General features: G+C 57.9%; 1 protein-coding gene across 1 annotated transcript; it reads right to left on the bottom strand.

Moving 5' to 3' along the window:
* Positions 1-1,363: 1,363 nt before the first annotated feature.
* NCLIV_012460 (Lysyl-tRNA synthetase, related) lies at positions 1,364-15,552 on the bottom strand (the record flags this gene model as incomplete). Its single annotated transcript, XM_003881432.1, has 10 exons — positions 1,364-1,504; positions 1,939-2,490; positions 2,922-3,416; positions 3,906-3,983; positions 4,430-5,790; positions 8,435-11,328; positions 11,770-11,921; positions 12,476-13,356; positions 13,743-14,804; positions 15,525-15,552. 10 exons carry the CDS (start codon positions 15,550-15,552, stop codon positions 1,364-1,366), a joined length of 7,644 nt encoding a protein of 2,547 aa, XP_003881481.1.
* Positions 15,553-17,871: the final 2,319 nt, after the last annotated feature.

Below are 17,871 nucleotides of genomic sequence, written 5' to 3'. Positions count from 1 at the left end.
GGACGATCACACGGTACTGTGTTTAGGCACGGAAGCATGTCTGGACTTGTGTTTACGCCCATATTTTGCACACACATGTTCACAACGCCAGACTGCCTTGAGAGGCTGAGTCACACCATCGGTGCAGTCAATAAGCTCTGTCCACACTAGCTGTAGATGACGGTCTCAACCCCGTCCGAGAAACAGTAAGTCGCTATTCGCCTTCGTCGATTGCAATTCAAGACGACTTTCCTGACATGATACACTGTCCCACCATCAAGTTGAACGAGAAGGACAGGCTGTTTTTGTCACCTAACCGCCTTGGAATGCTGAAGAAAGCTAATCTAACGGAGCCAGGTACACGACCCGACGCTCCGTGCATCCCGGTAGGTAGGCTGGCTCTCCCTTGGAAAAAACAGAAATCGAGCTTTTTCTCATTTTTCTCGAAAACGCGTGTGACGCAACGGATTCCTTATTGCTGAAACGCCCTAGATTTTCTTGAATCACATAGTGTACCATCTTCACGGACAAAGGAACCTCACGAGTTTCCTAGTCTTCCCAGAAGCGGCGTGCTGTGAATCACTGTCAGAGACAACCAGGAGACGCGAAACCGCCCTCGGACGCCAATCATTTCTATCAAAGCACCAAGGAGGAAAGCGCCCTCGAGGACGGCTCCGCAACAAAGAAACAGTTTCCCAGTTAGCGGTGCGGTTCTACCATATCAAGGGATATGCGAGGGTATCGGGTGTGGCGTCCACCGCCGTAGTCCCCCCCAGGCTGCCGCACCTACACTGGAACTCCGAAGTTTCAAAGCCTTTGCCAATATATGAGAGCTCCTACTGCCCCTATTGTTTTGCGCTGGGACACTGGTGAAGGCACCCGTGTGTTGTTGTGTTGACAATAATTTTTAGAGGGGTAAGCCAGTGTTCAGGGGACGGGATAGAAGTTACCTCAGAAATCCCCCCCCCCCCCCCTTTCGCACTTTGCGTGGAGAGCGGTTCGGCACGAACTTGTGGCGTGCAGCTTAATCGCATGTTGAGTGACCTAACTGTTCGTCCCCTGTGCAAATGTGTGCACACACTTGCGGAGAAGAGACCGCAATTGAAAGGCCGAGTTTGCATTTGATACGGTCGCCGCTTTAGCTGCAGCTGCAGTCTACGCCATTCGGTGGAGCTTGGACGTGCTGTGTTTATGCCGACCCAGCAAACATCGAAGATGCAGCAGACGAATGTCCACATGCACAGGGGAAATGCAGAAGCGAAAAGGTAAGCGGGTGCAATATCTATTATCTAGAGCTACACTTCGATCGTCTGAAAACCATACAGACACGTGAAACACACCGATTTGCAGGGCCAGGAAAGACCTTTGAGGCAGCTCTTCACTCTCAGAACACGCTTTTTCGAAGCGGCATGTGAACAACGTCTCGGATCAAAGGCGCATCTGTCAGCAGCATCACTAAACGATCGAGCCCAATGCCCAGTCCAGCCGTGGGGGGGAGGCCGAGCATTAGCGCTGCGATAAATTCCTGAACCGAAACGCCAACAAGCAAAAACAGCTTCATCGCCATGGTGAAGGGTCCGTACACTAGCCGCCGACGAAAAACTCAAAAAGAACAGAAGGCGGAAGAAGTCTGCAGGTAACGGGCGCACGCATCTGCTCTGGCCCTACATTTTCGGTTTGGGACCGGAAGCGGCCACAGCGTGAGGAAGCCTCACGAACTCCATTAAGGAAAGAAAGACGAATAAAGCAAGTTGTGTCTCGTGGAGCTGTCCGACCTCGGACCCCAGTCAAAACACACATCGGATGAAAGTTCATGTGGAGCAAACCGGCGGAACGCGCGCCGCAGGCGTGAGTAGATGGACCGACGCCTGTACTTGTAGGTGTATCTATTCCATGGCAATTCCGCAGTCAGATATACAACAAAGGTGACAGACCGGTTGTTTGCCAGAAAACCCTTACCTGGTTGGGAACAGTTCGATCGGCTTTCGCCTCCGCCTGATTCTTCGTGTCCTGTGTCTCCGGTGTCAGTCCACCACACGCATCCGCGTGGTCGTCCACGCTCGTCTTCGCTTCTTTTCGTTGGGAAGCAAAGCGTTTCAACTGTTCGAGAGGATCCGTCAGCTCTGAGTACCCGTCGGCCATTTCCATGCCTGCGACGTACGTCTCAAATCTCTCAGCCACCGGAAGTCTGCGCCTCGTTCCGTCGTTCCCTGCGTCTTTCGTGAACTTCTCTGCAGCGAGGGGCGACAGGGCGAGAGGCGTGTGCTCGATGTGCGTGGGCTGAATGAGCCTCTTTTCTACCCATTCCTTGAAAGCGAAAGCCATGAGTTCCTCGAGCGACGTCAGACACTCGGGAGGCAACGATTTCGCGCCAGCTTTCTTCACACTTGCCGCCCAGGCGCCGTCGGCACTCTCTTGCTCTTCAGAGGACAGAGACGAGGAACCGGCAGAGGAACGTTCCTGCGCGGTCCGACTGCACGCTTGAAGACGCAGCGCAACTGCGCGAACGGCCTGAGACAGCGGGGCCGAAACGAAGCGGAGAGAAGCATTCGCGAACGCAGAGCAAAAGGCACCGCCCAGAGGAGCCGAGCTAAGAAAGTGCGAAATGCAGCGGAAGAGACAGCTCGACCCCCGAAAGTGAAACAGTGAAGTGGCGAGAACGCACAAATCTCCCCCTTCGCTTGACGCACAGCAAAACACTGTGCTGGGGAGCGGTCCTGGCGTCCCCAGAAACACGAACCGAGATACGAGCTGTCATTCGCAGCGCTGGATATCAGCCTGCAAACCTCTGGACATCTGCGTTTGCAACGCTTTCGGAATCAACACGGCCGTCCAGGGCGCTGGCGCCTCCCACTTCTGGACCTCGAGGCCTTGTGGCGGACGTTTTTGGTGGGTATGGACTCTCCCGGCGAGAACGACTGCCCGAGAAGAAACGTGCTTACCTCCTGGTGCGACAGTCGCTCAAAATCGATTCCCGTGTACTCCCGGAGGGCGTCTACCATGGTCATCCTTCTCCACGGGCCGGAGAGGTCGATCTCGTGGCCTTGCCAAGAAATCCGAATTTCTCGGTTGTGGGAACCCCCTCGAGTCTCCGCTCTCGGAGCACTGTCGGCTGATCGCTCCCCGATGGCAGTTGCGCTCGCCTTCGACTTTCGTCTTCCCCATGGAGTTAGAGAGAACAGGGAGGCGAGGAACGACGGTCGAGACCGCGGAAGGCAGGGAGCAGATGACAGCGAGGGCGAAGACGATTCCGAAGGCGACGCGCCTGGGGCCCTCAGCGAGATCACCCGAGCCGCACAGAGTCGAAGGATCTCTTCTGTCAACGCCAGCATGTCTTCGTAGGTCCAAAACGTCGCATACGCCTCCATGGACAGAAATTCCGGCTGATGCCTCCACGAGATACCCTCATTTCGGAAACAGCGCCCGATCTCAAACACCTGCGCGATCCAAAACACATCGCAAAAAAACAAACCCACACACGCATCCACACACGCAAATGCGCATCTACATAGGCAGACACATCTACCCCAAACACCTACAAGTACATCTATATGTCCATCTATCTAAATCCATCATCTAGCAATACATGTGAATAGATAGACAGATAGATCGACATAGCTGCGTGTGGGACAGGAGGTGCTCGGATGGGGGCCCCGCTGGCTGAAGACTTCTTGTCGGGCTTCGCGGTTGAGGATAGGCGAGAGCAGACCTCACACGCGCGCCGTAGTCTGATTTTCAACTCGAGAATCTCTGTCTTGTTTCCCTTCGACCGGCCTTCCGAACTAGGCTGGTTCAGGCCCTGCGTGGAGCCACATGCTTGGAAGACAAGAAACTGCGAAGACGTTCTTGTGTCCTTGTTCTGGTGCCTTCGCTGCTCCTGCAGCCGAAAAGCGACGAGGCTTCAAAAATAGCAGCGCCGCTCTCACCTTGTCCGCTATGCCACTGACGACCAGGCGCTTGAGCGCGAGTTCAGGCGCGATTCTCAGGTGGACGGGAAGGTCCAGCTGGAGGCAGCAGTGACAGCAGCGGACGGATAGCCACGAAATCGGGGCGAAGAGTCTTAGCGACGAGAGAGCCCAGCACAAAGTGCAGAATGGAGACGAAACCCGCGCCGAGGAGAGACGTGTGCCGCGTGGGGTGAGGAAACAAGACAGGCAAATGGAAGCGAAGCCACGAAGGGAAACGCCGACGCGGAACTGGGAAAAACGGCCACATGGAAACGCAGCAACCACGATCGAGGATCGGGGAACAGAGCAGAAATCCGCTTCACCGCGCAGTCAAAAAAGGCCCCAGAATCAAAGACAGGGAGCAGAGAAAGATCCGGCAAAAGAAGGAAGGACCGAGTGGCCGCGGAACGAGCGGATGGAAGCTCACGGGACTCTCGGACGCTTTGGCTTCTCGTCCCCACCGAGATTTCTCAGGAATCAAAAAGAGAATCGAGAGTTCTTACCGCATGGAGATACGACTCGAAGAGTCGGGCCGTCGACGCGCTTCTCTCTTCCGGGTTCCCGTCTCGGGTTCTGGCCTCAGTCGTCTGGTTGGTCCCCTTCTCTTGGCAGCTCGCCCCTGCGAGTTCCTTGGTCTGCGCTGGCGACTGGCTGACTCTCCCCAAAAGATCTTCTCCGGCGCATGCAGTTTCCAAGCCCTTGCTCTGCATCTTATCTGTGTTCTCGGCCTCTTTCTCCTTGGATCTGTGCGGCGCCGCAGCCGCGTGAAGCACTGCCGTGTCGACTTCCAGGAAGGCCTCCGAGAGCAGTTTGCTTCGCACCGTTTGAACGATGAAGGATCGGAGCCGGAGCGCCTCTCGCAGGCGACTGGAGTGGAGCAACTGGGCGTCGCGCTGAGGAGAAGGAAGCGAAGCGAACGAATCGATGATGCTGCTAGGCAGCGCCGTCCACGGCGACCCTAAGACTGAGGCCGGCTGCTGGGCGTCTGCATGCGCGTGAACGCCCGCAGCGAGCGCAGAAGTCGAAGACGCCTGGGAAACTGGAAGAACGTCGCTTGCAGAAAGAACAGGAGTGTCTTCGCCTGCGCGCCTTTTCCCTCCTTTGAGGCACCTTTGTGGCGAAGCGTTCGTGGAGACAGCGCGAGGGGCCGAGGGCGAGGATGGGCGCGAAGACAGCGAGAGGGAGAGGTCGACAGGCAACAGGCGCTTGGCGACCAGCTGGAGACCGCCTAAGCGCTCAACGTTTAGAGTGAGCTCGTTTCTCTGTGTTCGCCGGATGCGGCCTCGCGCAAGGAGAAAGTCACCAAGGTCCAAGAAGGGAAGGACGTCGACGGAAGGGACTTCCTCAGGTCTTCTTGGTTGTTCCTGTCTCGCTGCCTCGCCTTTAAGGTCGTGCGCAGGAATCTCCTTTTCATCAGATTCGGAGAAAAGTTGAGAGGACGACGCAGAACTGAGCGAGACAAAGAGCTGCAGCTTCGCCTCGTCGCACGGACTGAAGAGATCGATGAACATGCCACCGTTTCGGATGCTCTGGATGCGTCCGGCGACAGCCACGAGGTCGTGCGAAGCCGCCGACCCCGCAGGGAGGCCTCGGAACTTCTTGTGAAGCGAAGATGGCGAGCTCAAGACGACGGGACCCAGAGAGAGGAGCGAGGACGTCGGGGGAAAGGGAGACAGCGACAGCAGCCGCAAGAGCGAAGACGCCTTCGACAAACGCGAAAAGTACTCCGATGAAGAGGAAACGGAGGGAGAGGAACAGAAGCGCGCAGAAGAAGGAGGGAACGGAGACGGAGGAGCGGAGGAAGTCAGTGACGCACGCGGCCACGCAGGTTGGGTGCTAGCGGCGGAACGGAGGCTCATAGGATCTGCGTGCGGCACAGCGACACGCGGATGGACGTGGAGAGGGGAGGGCGATCGAAGCTGCAAAGGATAAAGGAAGGGTTGTCGTCCCCAGGCACTTCGCGCTGCCCAGGAAGGCCTTTCTTTCCCTTCCCTTTCGTCGTTGCCTCGCTCGCGACTTCTCCAGTGCAGCGGCGGCCAGATCACCCGCGAGGGGACAAAGAACAGAGCCCGCAGTTCGCGCGTGTTCTCCCGTTTAGAGTTTCTGCCTCGCCGCGATCGCGATCCAGAGAGGTCCGCAAGCTGGCGATCGGCAGAGCAGGGCGGAACGCCATCTCGGCGAGGGGAGGACAGCGAGAGGGAGGGCGGGAGAGAAGGCGAGAGAGAGAGGTTAGGGGAAGCAGTGGAAGAGACGGTTTCCGCGGCGACTGCGAATGTTCTCTGTTGGCCGAAGAATGGAGATGCGGCGACCGGGCGCAGTCTGGAGCGCAGAGCAGTCCGCAGCGGTTGCGGAGACAGCGCAGCACACGTTAGGGGCCCGACAAGAAGGACGAGGAAAAGAAAGGGGAGAAACAGGGGGGGTTGAGGACTGCACATTTTAGTGGCATCGTTCGCTGGGCAGCGAGCAAATGAGCAGCTTCAGACGCTGCTGGGCGAAAAAACCGTTGATTCGCAGCGAAGAACACGAGACAGAAACGGGAGACACCACCAGTATCGAGGGAGGCACCCGAGAAAAGATCAGTCCTCGCCGCCGCCGCGCGTGCGTCTTCCACTCTCCTTGACTTTCCAGAAAACGGGAAATGGCGCGGAATACGCAGGAATGTCCTTTTTGTTCAGTGCGCTTTTGGAAAGCGGCACGGAGAACCCCGAAACACTGCAGACAAGACATGCACACCCTGTTCAACCTCGCCTCCGACACCAAGACAGCGCCGAGACACCAGACAGAACCGCGACGCGTTCCGTCGTCTCCGTCCCTTTTCTCTCCTCGGTCTCTTCCTCTCTCTGGAATTCAAGAAGAAAAACAACCCTTTTTTAAAAAAGGCAGGACTCCATCACAACGGCTGTTCCCGACGCAGCGCGCCCTGGGTGGGTCTTCGGCATATATGCCACGTAGAGCCACGAGTCGCCTCTGAGGAAACGAAAAACACAAATCTCCGCTTCTACACGCCACGCGCCTTTCTTTCTTCTATACATAGCCTTCTTGTTACCCCTTTCCTCTAGCGCTGCCGAGAAACGAGAGGCTCTCTGCCTCGAGGGAAAAGAGTGGATCGAGGCGAAACGAAGCTGGACAGCCTCGGCGCTAGATTCCTCCTCTCTACGTGGCCGCTGCGGTGACACGACATCGAGGCTTCTGAAACGCAAATCAAAATAGGTACCATTAGAGGGATCGCCCTGAGTCGCTTGTCTTATGGGGCACCGCCATCTTGTGCGTTAAAAGCCATGGGGGGGACATTCGCCTTGGTCCTACACGCAGGCGACGCGCTCTGCGGAGTCGGCGCCTCACGTTTCCCGTTCGTAAGTGATGGGAACCTGTCTCTTGCACGGGCACACACGCGTCACTTGGGAGAACGCCTAGCTTCCCCCTCTTTCACCGCCACGGGGCAGCATGCGCGAATGCTCCAGAATCACCGGAAAACGAGGAACCCTGATACACGCCATCGAGAATGGCCACACTTTATGTGTTTAAGTCTGCGCGCCGAATCCGCGTACGGTAACTCCGTTCACTGGAGAGAGCACTCTCTCGCACGCTCAAGGGTTTTTACGACCCGGAAATGATTTGACTCGAAAGAGCAGAAGACTCCCTAATCTGTCGGCCAGTTCTTTACCGGTCGGCCCTACGGAATTGATGCGGTCTCAGAAAGTGCTCACCGATCAAACCCGTCGAGCCGCCGACGTCGAGAAATCCAAGGGTCCACACGTGGAGTTCATCGAGAGCCCCCAGCAAAAAAAACTAGGAAGCATCTGAGGCGTGTTTGTGCGCGTTTATAGAGAAGAACGGGGGACTGCCGTCACGTCCGCGACTTGGCGCATCTCTCTAGAGTTTTTCGGACAGCACAGCAGCGGGGGGTTTGGCCCCAAAACGATTCGGGGAACACGCGCTATGATGGAAGGATCTCTGTCTTTTCGACTGTTAGCTAGTTGAACTGGCCGTCCACTCGAGGCTCTGATTTCTTCAATAGAACGAACTGTCGCCATCGTCCTCGTCTTCGACTTCGCAACTCCAACCTAGTCTCAGGGGACTCTGGGTTGATTGCATACTCTCGGCGTCAGCCCAAATACCGTCCTCTCCGTCATCCCTAAATTGTTTTGAGGGGTTCCTTTCCGTTCCCTGTTCTCGCCCACAACCGCGATGTCTTGTCGACCATTGATGACCAGCAGAGCTCTCCCGAGCCTCGGCTACAGGTTGACTGTCTTCTCGAATCCCTTCGTTTCCCATTCTGTGCGTGTCACCGTGGTCCTGTTTCGCTTCAGACAGCATCCGCGCTGCGATCCCCTCTGAAACAGTCCCCGGCAACCTCTCAGTGGAAAAGAGGCGTCCTTCCCTTAGTTGTCTGTGTCCCCGTGTGCAGTTTGACTGTTCTGTTTTCGTCTTTCCTTGCGTCGAAAGCCGAACCTTCGACTGGCACCGCCTTTCCATTTCGTGACCGCTTCCTCTGAACTCTTTCTCACTGGCCTGGCTACTGATCTCTTCACGACTTCCGTTTGGTGCACCTAACTTCTCGCTACTCCCTGCCGGAGTGTTTTCCCATTTCTGTGGCGTTCGGTTTCGCCTCTTCCCTTCACAAAACGTTTCGTTTCCACCGCTGTCGAACCCTTTTGCGGGCAGCGGAGGCTGACTAGACACCTCGTCCCCGAGGCCCCGTCCCTCCGCCTCCAGGTCGGTTTGCTTGCCCATCGTTTTCTTCTCCCCGCCGTTTTGCTTTCCAAAACCGGCTCCAGCTCCGTCTCCACTCCTCTCGTCTTCTGCAGTCCAGCATCCTTGGTCCGCTTCTTCCTCCCCTTTCGCTCTCGCAGAAGGGATCGACCGTCGTTGGAGGCTTCGGACGTCGGCGCCGAATTCCGGGCCGGATCCGCCCAAGGGAGGACCCGCCCTCAGCGTCGCAGAAAAAATAGGAGTTTCCAGGTCGACCGCAGTCGCCCCCTTCTGTCTGGTGCCGCATGTTTTGCCAAACACTCTCGCCCGCTGTGTATTCGTTTCTTGAGAAGCAGCGGCCGCATAAAGTGCACGCGACACAGTCGGCGCCTGTTCGCGTGAACGGCACAGGCTCGGGCACGTCGTGTCCACACCAAGATAACTTCTCCGCGTGTCCATTCCCCTTTTCCCCTTCACGATTCGGGGAAGTTGCCTGGCCTCGCCCTCTTCACTTTCGGCCATACGCGGCGTCTCTCCCTTCCGTCCAAATTCGCCGCCAAGACCCGACGGTTCCACTCCTGTTGGGTCTCCAACCAACCAGCCTCGCTCGGCCTCCAGCAAGGAAGATGCAGGAGCGGCTGGTGGGTCCGGCTGTCTCCTCGCGTCGGCGAAAGCCCAGCTCCGATTTTTGAAGCTGGAGAACGGGGTATCGTCTCGCTCGGCGCTGTGGTCGGAAGCTCCAGCCGACACGAGACGCTCTCTGTTCTCTTTGGAAGTCGCGTTCGCGGTCTCCCGACTGAAATGCCGACTGCCTTGGTGAGGCGCAGCGGGCCTCTCCAGGGAAGTTCTTCTTCCTTCGGTCTCGCTTGCGGCCAGGTCGCGCCTGCAGCCCTCTGTGCTGGCCAGGCCGAAGTTTTCTCCGCTTTCCGTTCTGCCCCGCTCCTCTCGCCACTGTCGCACCGCGCGTTCCTCCTCACTCCGACTGGAGCCCGTCCCGGAATGTGCAGTGCCAGGAAAAGTGCTGTCCGTCGGGTTCGCGAGACCCTCACCTCTGGGATTGACTGCGCCGTCGAGTCTGCCTTCTTCGCCACTCGGGGCCTCGGGAATCTCCTCCAGAAAGAAAGGAGAACTTGGCCAATCTGTGCCGAGGGCTGCGGCCAACGCGGCCGCGGGAAACCGGTGAAAAGGCGAAGTTGGGCTGGACGCGACACGAAAGCGCGCGGCGACGGCGGCGCGACCAGTCGCACTCCGCGGGTACGGCACGGCTCCCGGGACTGAAGCGGCGACTGAGGCTGCGAGGGGAGAGTACGGCGAGGCAGGGGTGCCCAGGCGGCCGGTCCCAAAGGAGTTTCTGCGTGAGGACCCGAGGACGAAGGACGCAAAACAGGAGGCGGGCGAGAAAAACGGTGTCTGTGAGACGGCCTCAGGAAGGTGGCCCTCCCACTGGAAGCCTGACTGGTTCTGAGGCGAAGGAAGGGACCCGGCACGCGAAATGGACGCATGTCCAGGTGAGAGAAGGAAATGGGGACACGCCGAAAACGCAGAGCCGTGCGTTTCCCGCCTTGGCGGGCTGCGGACGATCCGAGATGACGCAGCACGGTCGAGAGGAAGAGAGCTGCTGAGAGCAGGCAGCGCGACGTAGGGAGTCAGACGCGGAGACGGCAGGCCGGAGACCGGCGAACTCGGAGGCGCCGGTGGGCACAGCGCCTCGCCGTCCGAGTCGCTGTCCGCATCGAGCTCGCCATGGCGGCTGAGGCGGAGCGTTCGGCTTTCGCCGGCTCCACCCGAGCCGGCAAGCAAGGGACAGGAAGGGGACCCAGCCACAGACTCGGGTCGACTCCCATCCGAAAAAAAGGGAAGGGCCCGACGGACTGCAGCGTCTAGGGCAGCACTCATTCCCGTGTCGTTCGGCTGATCGCGAGCGGGTGCTCCGCCGCTCCCTGGCCTTTTCGCGTCATTCGCCACGCCGCTGCTCTCCACTCCCTCTTCGTCTCCCCGCTTTCTTTCAGTCGCCATGGCGTCGGTCTCTGGGCTCGCCAGTCTTCGCGGCGGCCGCTGGGGTATGCCTGCTGCCGCGGACCGGCTGTCCAGGGGGCGGGCCAGATGCGTGTCAGCTGGTTTCTCGTCCCTGTGGACGTGCGCAGCTGGTTTTGCGTCCCCAAACGGAAACGAAAGCGACCGGAGAATGTGGACTCGCTCTCTTTCCGATTCCGAGAGCGGCGCTGAGCGCACGAGGACGTCGCTGCAAGACCTTTCGCCGAGCTCGCAGGCCGTGTCGAGGTGTTCCGGTTCCCCGTCGGCATCGTCGCTTTCGTCGGCCTCCACGCTGTTGTCGGGCGCGCCTTCTGCGCCTTTTTCCAGCGGCCCCAGGGAGCGAAAAACGCCGCTCAAAGGGGAGCCGGAGAAAGCCGTGGTCGCCCGTCGGAGCCAAGGGTTCAGGGTTCGCGCACCAGTGGGAGTGTCCTCAGGGGAAAAAACCGGTGTCCGGGCGTCTCCGGTCCCCTGACTTCGCGTGCGCACGTACGGCGAAGAAGAGAACTGTTCCAGCTCGGGCTTTGGATCCAGAGAGAGGAGGTGCTGGAACTCGTTGTCGGCTTGGACGCACTGCTCGTGGAGAATCGAGCACGCCCTGTCGAGAGACCGGTGAGGAAGCAAGGCAATCTCGCGGGCATCCTGTAGGACGTCGACGGCGAGGAGAACTTCGAGCAAACTGCGCAGACGACAGCGAACCAGCACAAGACACCAATGCGGCGTCCACGGTTTTGCGGAACGGAGACTATAGCTGTGGGGAGCGAGGCAAATTTCTGTTCGTGGCAGTTCCAAGAGCTCGCGTTCTGGTGCGGGCCGCAAGTTGAAAAGATTCGACCGTGCGGTTGCAGCAGGAAGTTCCTTTCCTATTAAAGCGAGGAACAAAGCGGGGAAAGAACGATTTGCTTACAGTCGGCATGTACGCTGGTACCTGTATCGGGGCCTATTTGGGCAGTTATAAACACCTATGGGAGCCAACACACACGCTCGCGGTGTCCTTCCCACTCTACGGCAAGCATCATGGGTTTTCCCTCCCGGTTGGTCTCGCCGCATGCCCTTCCAGCAATGTTTGCAGCCTCTCGACTCGGGCTCGTGGTCGAGCTGCTGGTCTGAGTTTACGCACCCTTGGAAGAACGACGCACTCGGGGGGGCGACGCTCAAGGCGTCACTTCCGCCGGCAACTTCCGGCAGATGATCGCTGACGGGAAAACAGAGGACGTGGCTGATGGAGATAAACACCATCCAAACACTCATTAGGATGTTGTGGTACAAATCCTGCAGGCAGCAAACACCCCAGAGACAAACACGTGAGTTGAGACACGCGCCGCGGTTGTGCCCGAATGCTGCAGGCTCCCTAGACTGCCGGGGCCGCGAACGGCGACACATACGGCAGAGAGGAGCACGGCTTTCCGCCGTTGCTGTTCGAGGCCAAGCATGGCAGGTGGAGGAGAGATGTGCGTGAGGAAGTGGAGGCTGTCGGTTCCTGTGTTGAAGAGCGACGCACTCTTGAAGGGCTACGGCCACGTCCTGGTACACATGAGCCCGAGGCGTTTTGACGATCCAGCGTGCACAGGTAAAAGAGACGAGTCCCGTGGTGTCGGGAGGCGCCCCGACGTGAGCGCTCCCCCGCACAGGGATGCCAGGGAGGTTTACACGGCCGAGGCCTTAAAATGAACAGAGCGAGGCCAGTACGTGCCTGGCCTTGCGTCGAGCGTTAACGCTTTTCGATCCGTTGCTCTTGACTCGATTGCGGCTTCCTCTTTCGCCGCTCCACCTCTTGGGTAGACGGCGAGGCTCCCCGGTCTTGTTTTTCTCAGTGGATAACCTACCGCCATCTGCTCGGCCTCGAAAATGATGTTGCCTTGTATGACGCCTATATTGAGGAGCGTGCGGATGGCGAGGCGCTGCCACACTTGAAAGAAGACGAGCACCTTGATAGACAGGAATTTCTGCAGAGGTTTGTAAGGCCGCAGCAGCGATTCCGTGCACAGGTAGAACTGAAGGAGAGACAGCATGCAAATGAAAACTGATCCGAGGAGCAGAACGGAGGTAATCCCGGGCATGCCAAGGAAATGTGACCATTTGAGATCCTCGCTTGAGTCTGCTAACGAAGCTGGAAGATTCCGGTTGAGCTTGGCTGAGGGACCGACCGGGACTCGGGGCACCTGAGAGGCGTCATCCCCCGGCAACGAGCGATGGACAGTGTCCGTTCCTGGTGAAGACGGGAGGGCAACTGGAAGGGACAGGAAGACGGGAACCCAGGAGAAGAGCGTCCAGAGGCGAGGCCACCCGACTGGAAGGGGAGCAAAGCAATCTGACGGACGATCTCCACAGTACGCGTCGGGCGAGGGAGAAGGCACTGGGGAAGAGATACTGGACAGTGCGCTCGGAGCGGGGAGGATGTCTCCCAGGTTGTCAGAACGAAGCCCCGGCGTCCCCGACGTCTCGTTTACGACCGGCTGATCCACTTGCTGGGGAGGAAAAGCGGAGGGAACGAAGAGAGCGGTGGGAGGCTTGGCCGAGACAGCCTGGAGAAGAGAGATGATGCCGACGAGAGGCACGACAAGAACGAACTGCATGACTCCGACTTTGAGGTATCGAAGAATGTGCGGTCCTGGATGGAAAGAAGGAATGAAGAAGTTGAAGGGTGGGACGGGGTTGACCAACGTCGGGTTACACGCAAGGGTCAGGGAGATGCATCGGTCGTTGCCTGACTCAAGGCACAGTCCACAACCAAGGAGCGCATATGGCAAGACAGGCAGACGCCGAGCCGCCGAGAACCATTTGAGGCTCGGTGAAAAGACAGAGAAACGGAATCCACGCCCCGTGGCGCAGGGGGAAAAGGAGCATGCACTGAACAAGCTGAGGCAAGAACCAGTGGAGGGGCAGTGGCATCCTTCAGCATCCTAGGAAGGCGTTTCAGGAACACTTTGAACACTTTTTTCTCCAGATCATTGTGAAAGGTAGAGCTGCCAAAAAGCCCTGTTCGCAAGGGGCGATGAATGCGGTTTCCGCGGCTTCGTGTCTAGACGGTGCCCGTGTTTCGGGCTGTCTCGATCGGGGCTATCGCCTGTGGACTCTACGCGCCACACTCACCGCAACAGTTGATCATGAGAACAAGGAAGCTGTAGAGGGCGACTGCTTGGGCGAGGTCTCTCAGGAAGTCGATGAAAACCTCCTCAACTCGGGCTCCGGACAGCCCTGGCTCTCCAGCTCCGAGCAAAGCCCGAGCCACGCCTTCGAAGAACCCCGAGGAGATGGGTTGTCCAGAGCTCTCAGCGGCTGGACCTTCTCTGGCCGCCGCGTCAGGGGACGGGGCGAAGGTCGAGCGGAAGCTAGAGGAGGCAGAAGAGGCACGATCCGCGGGGGGTGAAACACTCAGGAGGGTGTGAGCAAAGTAGATAAGAGAGGCCAGTGCAAATGCCGGACCCACAAGGCAGATGCGACAGATGTAGCGCTGCAGGTGAGGCTCGTAGTAGTTGGTGAGGTGCTTGTACACCAGGGCGGAAGAAATGAAGATGCACGCAAGGCAGCAGCATATGGAAACGAAGAGGAGGAAGAGAAAGACCGGGGGAAGAGACGCTAGCGCAGACAGGGCCCACGTGGAGCTTGACGAAGGCAGCGACGCAGAGAGGACCGGTTGCCGCGAATCCATCGAACTCGAGAGATGCATTAGATCCAGAGACTGTGGAGAACTCGCGGGAACGGGCACAGAGACCGCAGCTGTGGTGTTGCCTTCGCCAAACGCAGACGGCAACCCTGTCGGCTCCTGATCTGCAAGCAATCGATTTGCAGAAAACGGACGTTTTCCGTCCACCCCGAGGTGCGCGTCGATGCCTCCCCCGCTCGCTGGGTCAAGTCGGGGGCCTGCATGACTACCTTCTTGCTGGCGACCGAGAGCCGCGAGGCTGCTGGTCTCTCCTGGGAAGGCGGCTGGCAGCTCAAGGTTCCTGCTCAGCCCTACGGCTTCCCTCCGGGCCGAGGGCACCGCGTTGGTCCACTGTTCCACTCGTGACTTGGGCAAAAGGACGCCGAAAAGCAAGAACAGGCAGAGAAGAAAAGCGAGGAGCGCGAGAAAAGCTGTCCGCCGCCTTTGCCGCCATGACGCGGGAGGCTGGACTACGGAAGGGAGCGTGAAGAAGCCCGAGGCGGATGGGGCTGCGGCGAACAGACGGAAGTGAGGAGAACCTACTTTGACAAAGGGGAGGGACGACGAGCAAGCTCTAGGAAAGTTCCCGCCGTTTGCATCCGAGCGCCCACCTTCCCTCCCGTTTGGGGTTCGGTGGACGCCGGGGAAAAGCGAGAAAAAACGCGTCGGATTGCAGAAAAAATGTGGAGGCAAAGCTCCCGAGACGCGCTGCTTCCCGTCGGAATAGGCAGTTTTGCTCTCAGAGGTCGTGGATGGGGCCAACCGCGGAGGGCGGGGTCGACTGCACGGCCGGGAGCCTCCGGTGGCTCTTCGCACTCTGGAGATCGGGCTGTTCGCGACTTCAGCTCGGGCGCTTGTGTACTCTGCGCATCCAGAAGCCTGAGAGGACTGAACAGAGGATCTTTCGGAAAGGGGCGAAGGCGCAGTTGACGGCGAGGTGGAAAGAACACTCACAGAAAGAGCGGCAGACGCGCACGGGAGCGCTTGGGGGAGTGAGCACTCGCACGCTGCTCCATTCCCGCCACATGGGGGGGGACACGAGGGACATGAAGACGATGGAGTGGGGGAAAAAGGGATCCGCCCGTCGAAATTCGAACACAGGAGAGGCAAAGTAAGAACGGCGGTGCTCGACGAGTCGCCTAGAGTGTAGGTGGCAGCATCAGGCGAAAGGCGATCCGAGGCACAAACAGGCGCCTGGAAGGCCTTCCGAAAGTGGGAAGCAGACGCACCTTCGATCTGAGAAACTTTGCTGCTCATGTTCTCCTGAGACTGTTTTCCGTAGACAGAACGAACACAGAGTCGCGGAGAGAAGAAGGAAGGAGAGACGGGTTGAGAGGGAGATAGTGACGCCATCTTTCACAGGACCTGACTGAAGGCTTTACGCAGTTATGAAGCCAAGACCAAGAGGCTAGTGCCACGGTATGTTACTTCCTTCTCGCGGGTACGCCTTCTGTAACTATCAACTGAAAAGCAGAGACGGAACCAGTCGACGGACAGCCCCAGAGCGCGTTTCACAAATTTAGTGTTCGATGCTTACAGATCTTTCACAGGACGGCAACAAAGAAGCGTCAGACTCAGCGAAGTCCTGGAGGGGGAGGCTCATTGGCATTCGGAGGAAAGGCACGGCTCGCAAGCATTAGATCACGCAAGGGACAAGACGTCAGAACACAGAGAGCAACAGACGTGCGAGATTCGCAAAAATCCACCAAATCCAGGGCTTTCCGCGGCACTGTCTCGAGCAGTGGCCTGGTGAGACGAGTCAGAACGGATTCGGACAACACCAGGGGGCCGGAAATTTCAAGAAGCGAGTGGCTGACCGGTCAAACAGAAGCTCCCCATCAGAGAGAACCTTCCACCGCAGGGTCACGGAATTGTGGGGCGCGATCCAGTGCACGGGGGCGGCCTTTCCAAGTCGAGGATAACGTCATCTACTGCCAAAGGTTGAGGGACGCCTTGTTTTGTGCACGTCAATTTTCTCTCTGTACGAGATGCTGCTTGCAACGGGCCAGCTGTCAGTCGTGCACTGAGATGAGTTCCTCTTTCTGGTTCTGCAGTCGAGACTGCGCGAAAGGAATTCACTTGCTCGAAAAGCGTAGCCCAGATAACGCATTGAACGCAAGGATGTTTCTGTTAAACTAGACCCGGGGCACAAACCCCGCGCAGGAATTCACCATGCAGCCATCAAAAAATTGGGAACACGCTACTTCGCCAGACGAGTGTGATAGCAAGTGCATTGAACACCAAAGCGCGTTTCGAGTTTCCTCTATCAAAGAGTGGCACAGAGGGACTTAACAATGAGACGGCGCCACAGATGAGCGAAGCATCGATAGCAAGTATATTCATGGCGGCTGCAGTAACCAGGGTGTTTCTGTCAGTCGAAAGCTATCCGGCGCTCTGGTTTGAGAAGAGCAAGCATAGTGCACTTTTCGCCAGTGTCACAGGCCATGCTCGTGTCTCTGTTCAAAACCGGGCCAGGAGCCCAAATGGTTCCCCGTAGGCGGTCGCGTCTCCCGCCCCGGCTACAGTTTCCCGTTGGGGGATGTGGGCACGAGACACCATGGAAGCGAAAAAGTGCACAGCGACTGCATGGGGATCGGTTGGGTATGAGATCACACGAACCTTTTTCTCTGGGTGCAAATGTCGAAACTCGGTTCGGTTTCGCCACAACTGACTCTTTTTGGGCAAAATAGCGGCAGGCCATGTGCAGCATATCGCTCTCAGACCAGTCACAGGTGGTGAGTTTTAGCGAGAGGAAGTCTCAAGTGAGGAACCAGTCCAGATATCAAGTGGGATCTCTGCAGAACGCGGAGTATTGCGTAGGAATGTCCCGGGGAAGCCTCTCTAGTTCCGTAAGGCGCCGATTTTTGGGTCTTTTTGACCGACGGCATCCGCGTTTGCCGCACCCGCACAACGTTGCTAAACAGCAACTCAACGATATTGCTGTGCCCGGCTGACCGTTTTGGATATGAAAAACGGACCGTTCCAAGGGAGGGCATTGATTAAGAAGGAAAGCGCCGGAGCCTTCCCACTGGCATTTTCTGTTACGCGATTCCTTCCAGGAATTTCGCCCATTCGTACACTCTTTTTGGTCGCTACCGGTTACGCTTTACAGCTTGCTGTCGCTGTCTCCTGACCTGTGCATTGCGGAGCGTAGAGTTGCCACAACGGAAGACAAAAATAACCGTGGAACGCCCCACGCGCAGACGGAATGTTGCCGTCGGTTCTGTTATTCTGTCCAGGCCTTCCTCGTTCTGTCCAGTGGAACAATGCATATTCAAAAACGCACACAGCGAAATCGCAGGCGCGTCTTGCCACGGGAGGGGATATGAGCCTCCTGATGAACACAGGCGGTGGCCGCAGGACTTCTGGTCAAACTTCACAGCCCAGCCCCGTCGAGGAAAATACGATTAGAAATTTCTCTTTTGCCATGAGTGGCGACTTCGTTTGTTCCGTGGTTCTCTTGTTCGTAACCACCGGCTGCCCGACGTGTGTCGGGTAGAGAACAACAGTTCACCTTGTGGAACAACGGAAGCTCGAGGAACGAAATGGCTGCTGTTCAAACACAGAAGTCTTGCT

The sequence above is a fragment of the Neospora caninum genome, chromosome V, assembly GCF_000208865.1.
Source record: "Neospora caninum Liverpool complete genome, chromosome V".
NCBI lineage: Eukaryota > Apicomplexa > Conoidasida > Eucoccidiorida > Sarcocystidae > Neospora > Neospora caninum.
The sequence above is the reverse complement of the archived record's forward strand: the minus strand, read 5'-3'. Positions and strand labels throughout refer to the sequence as shown.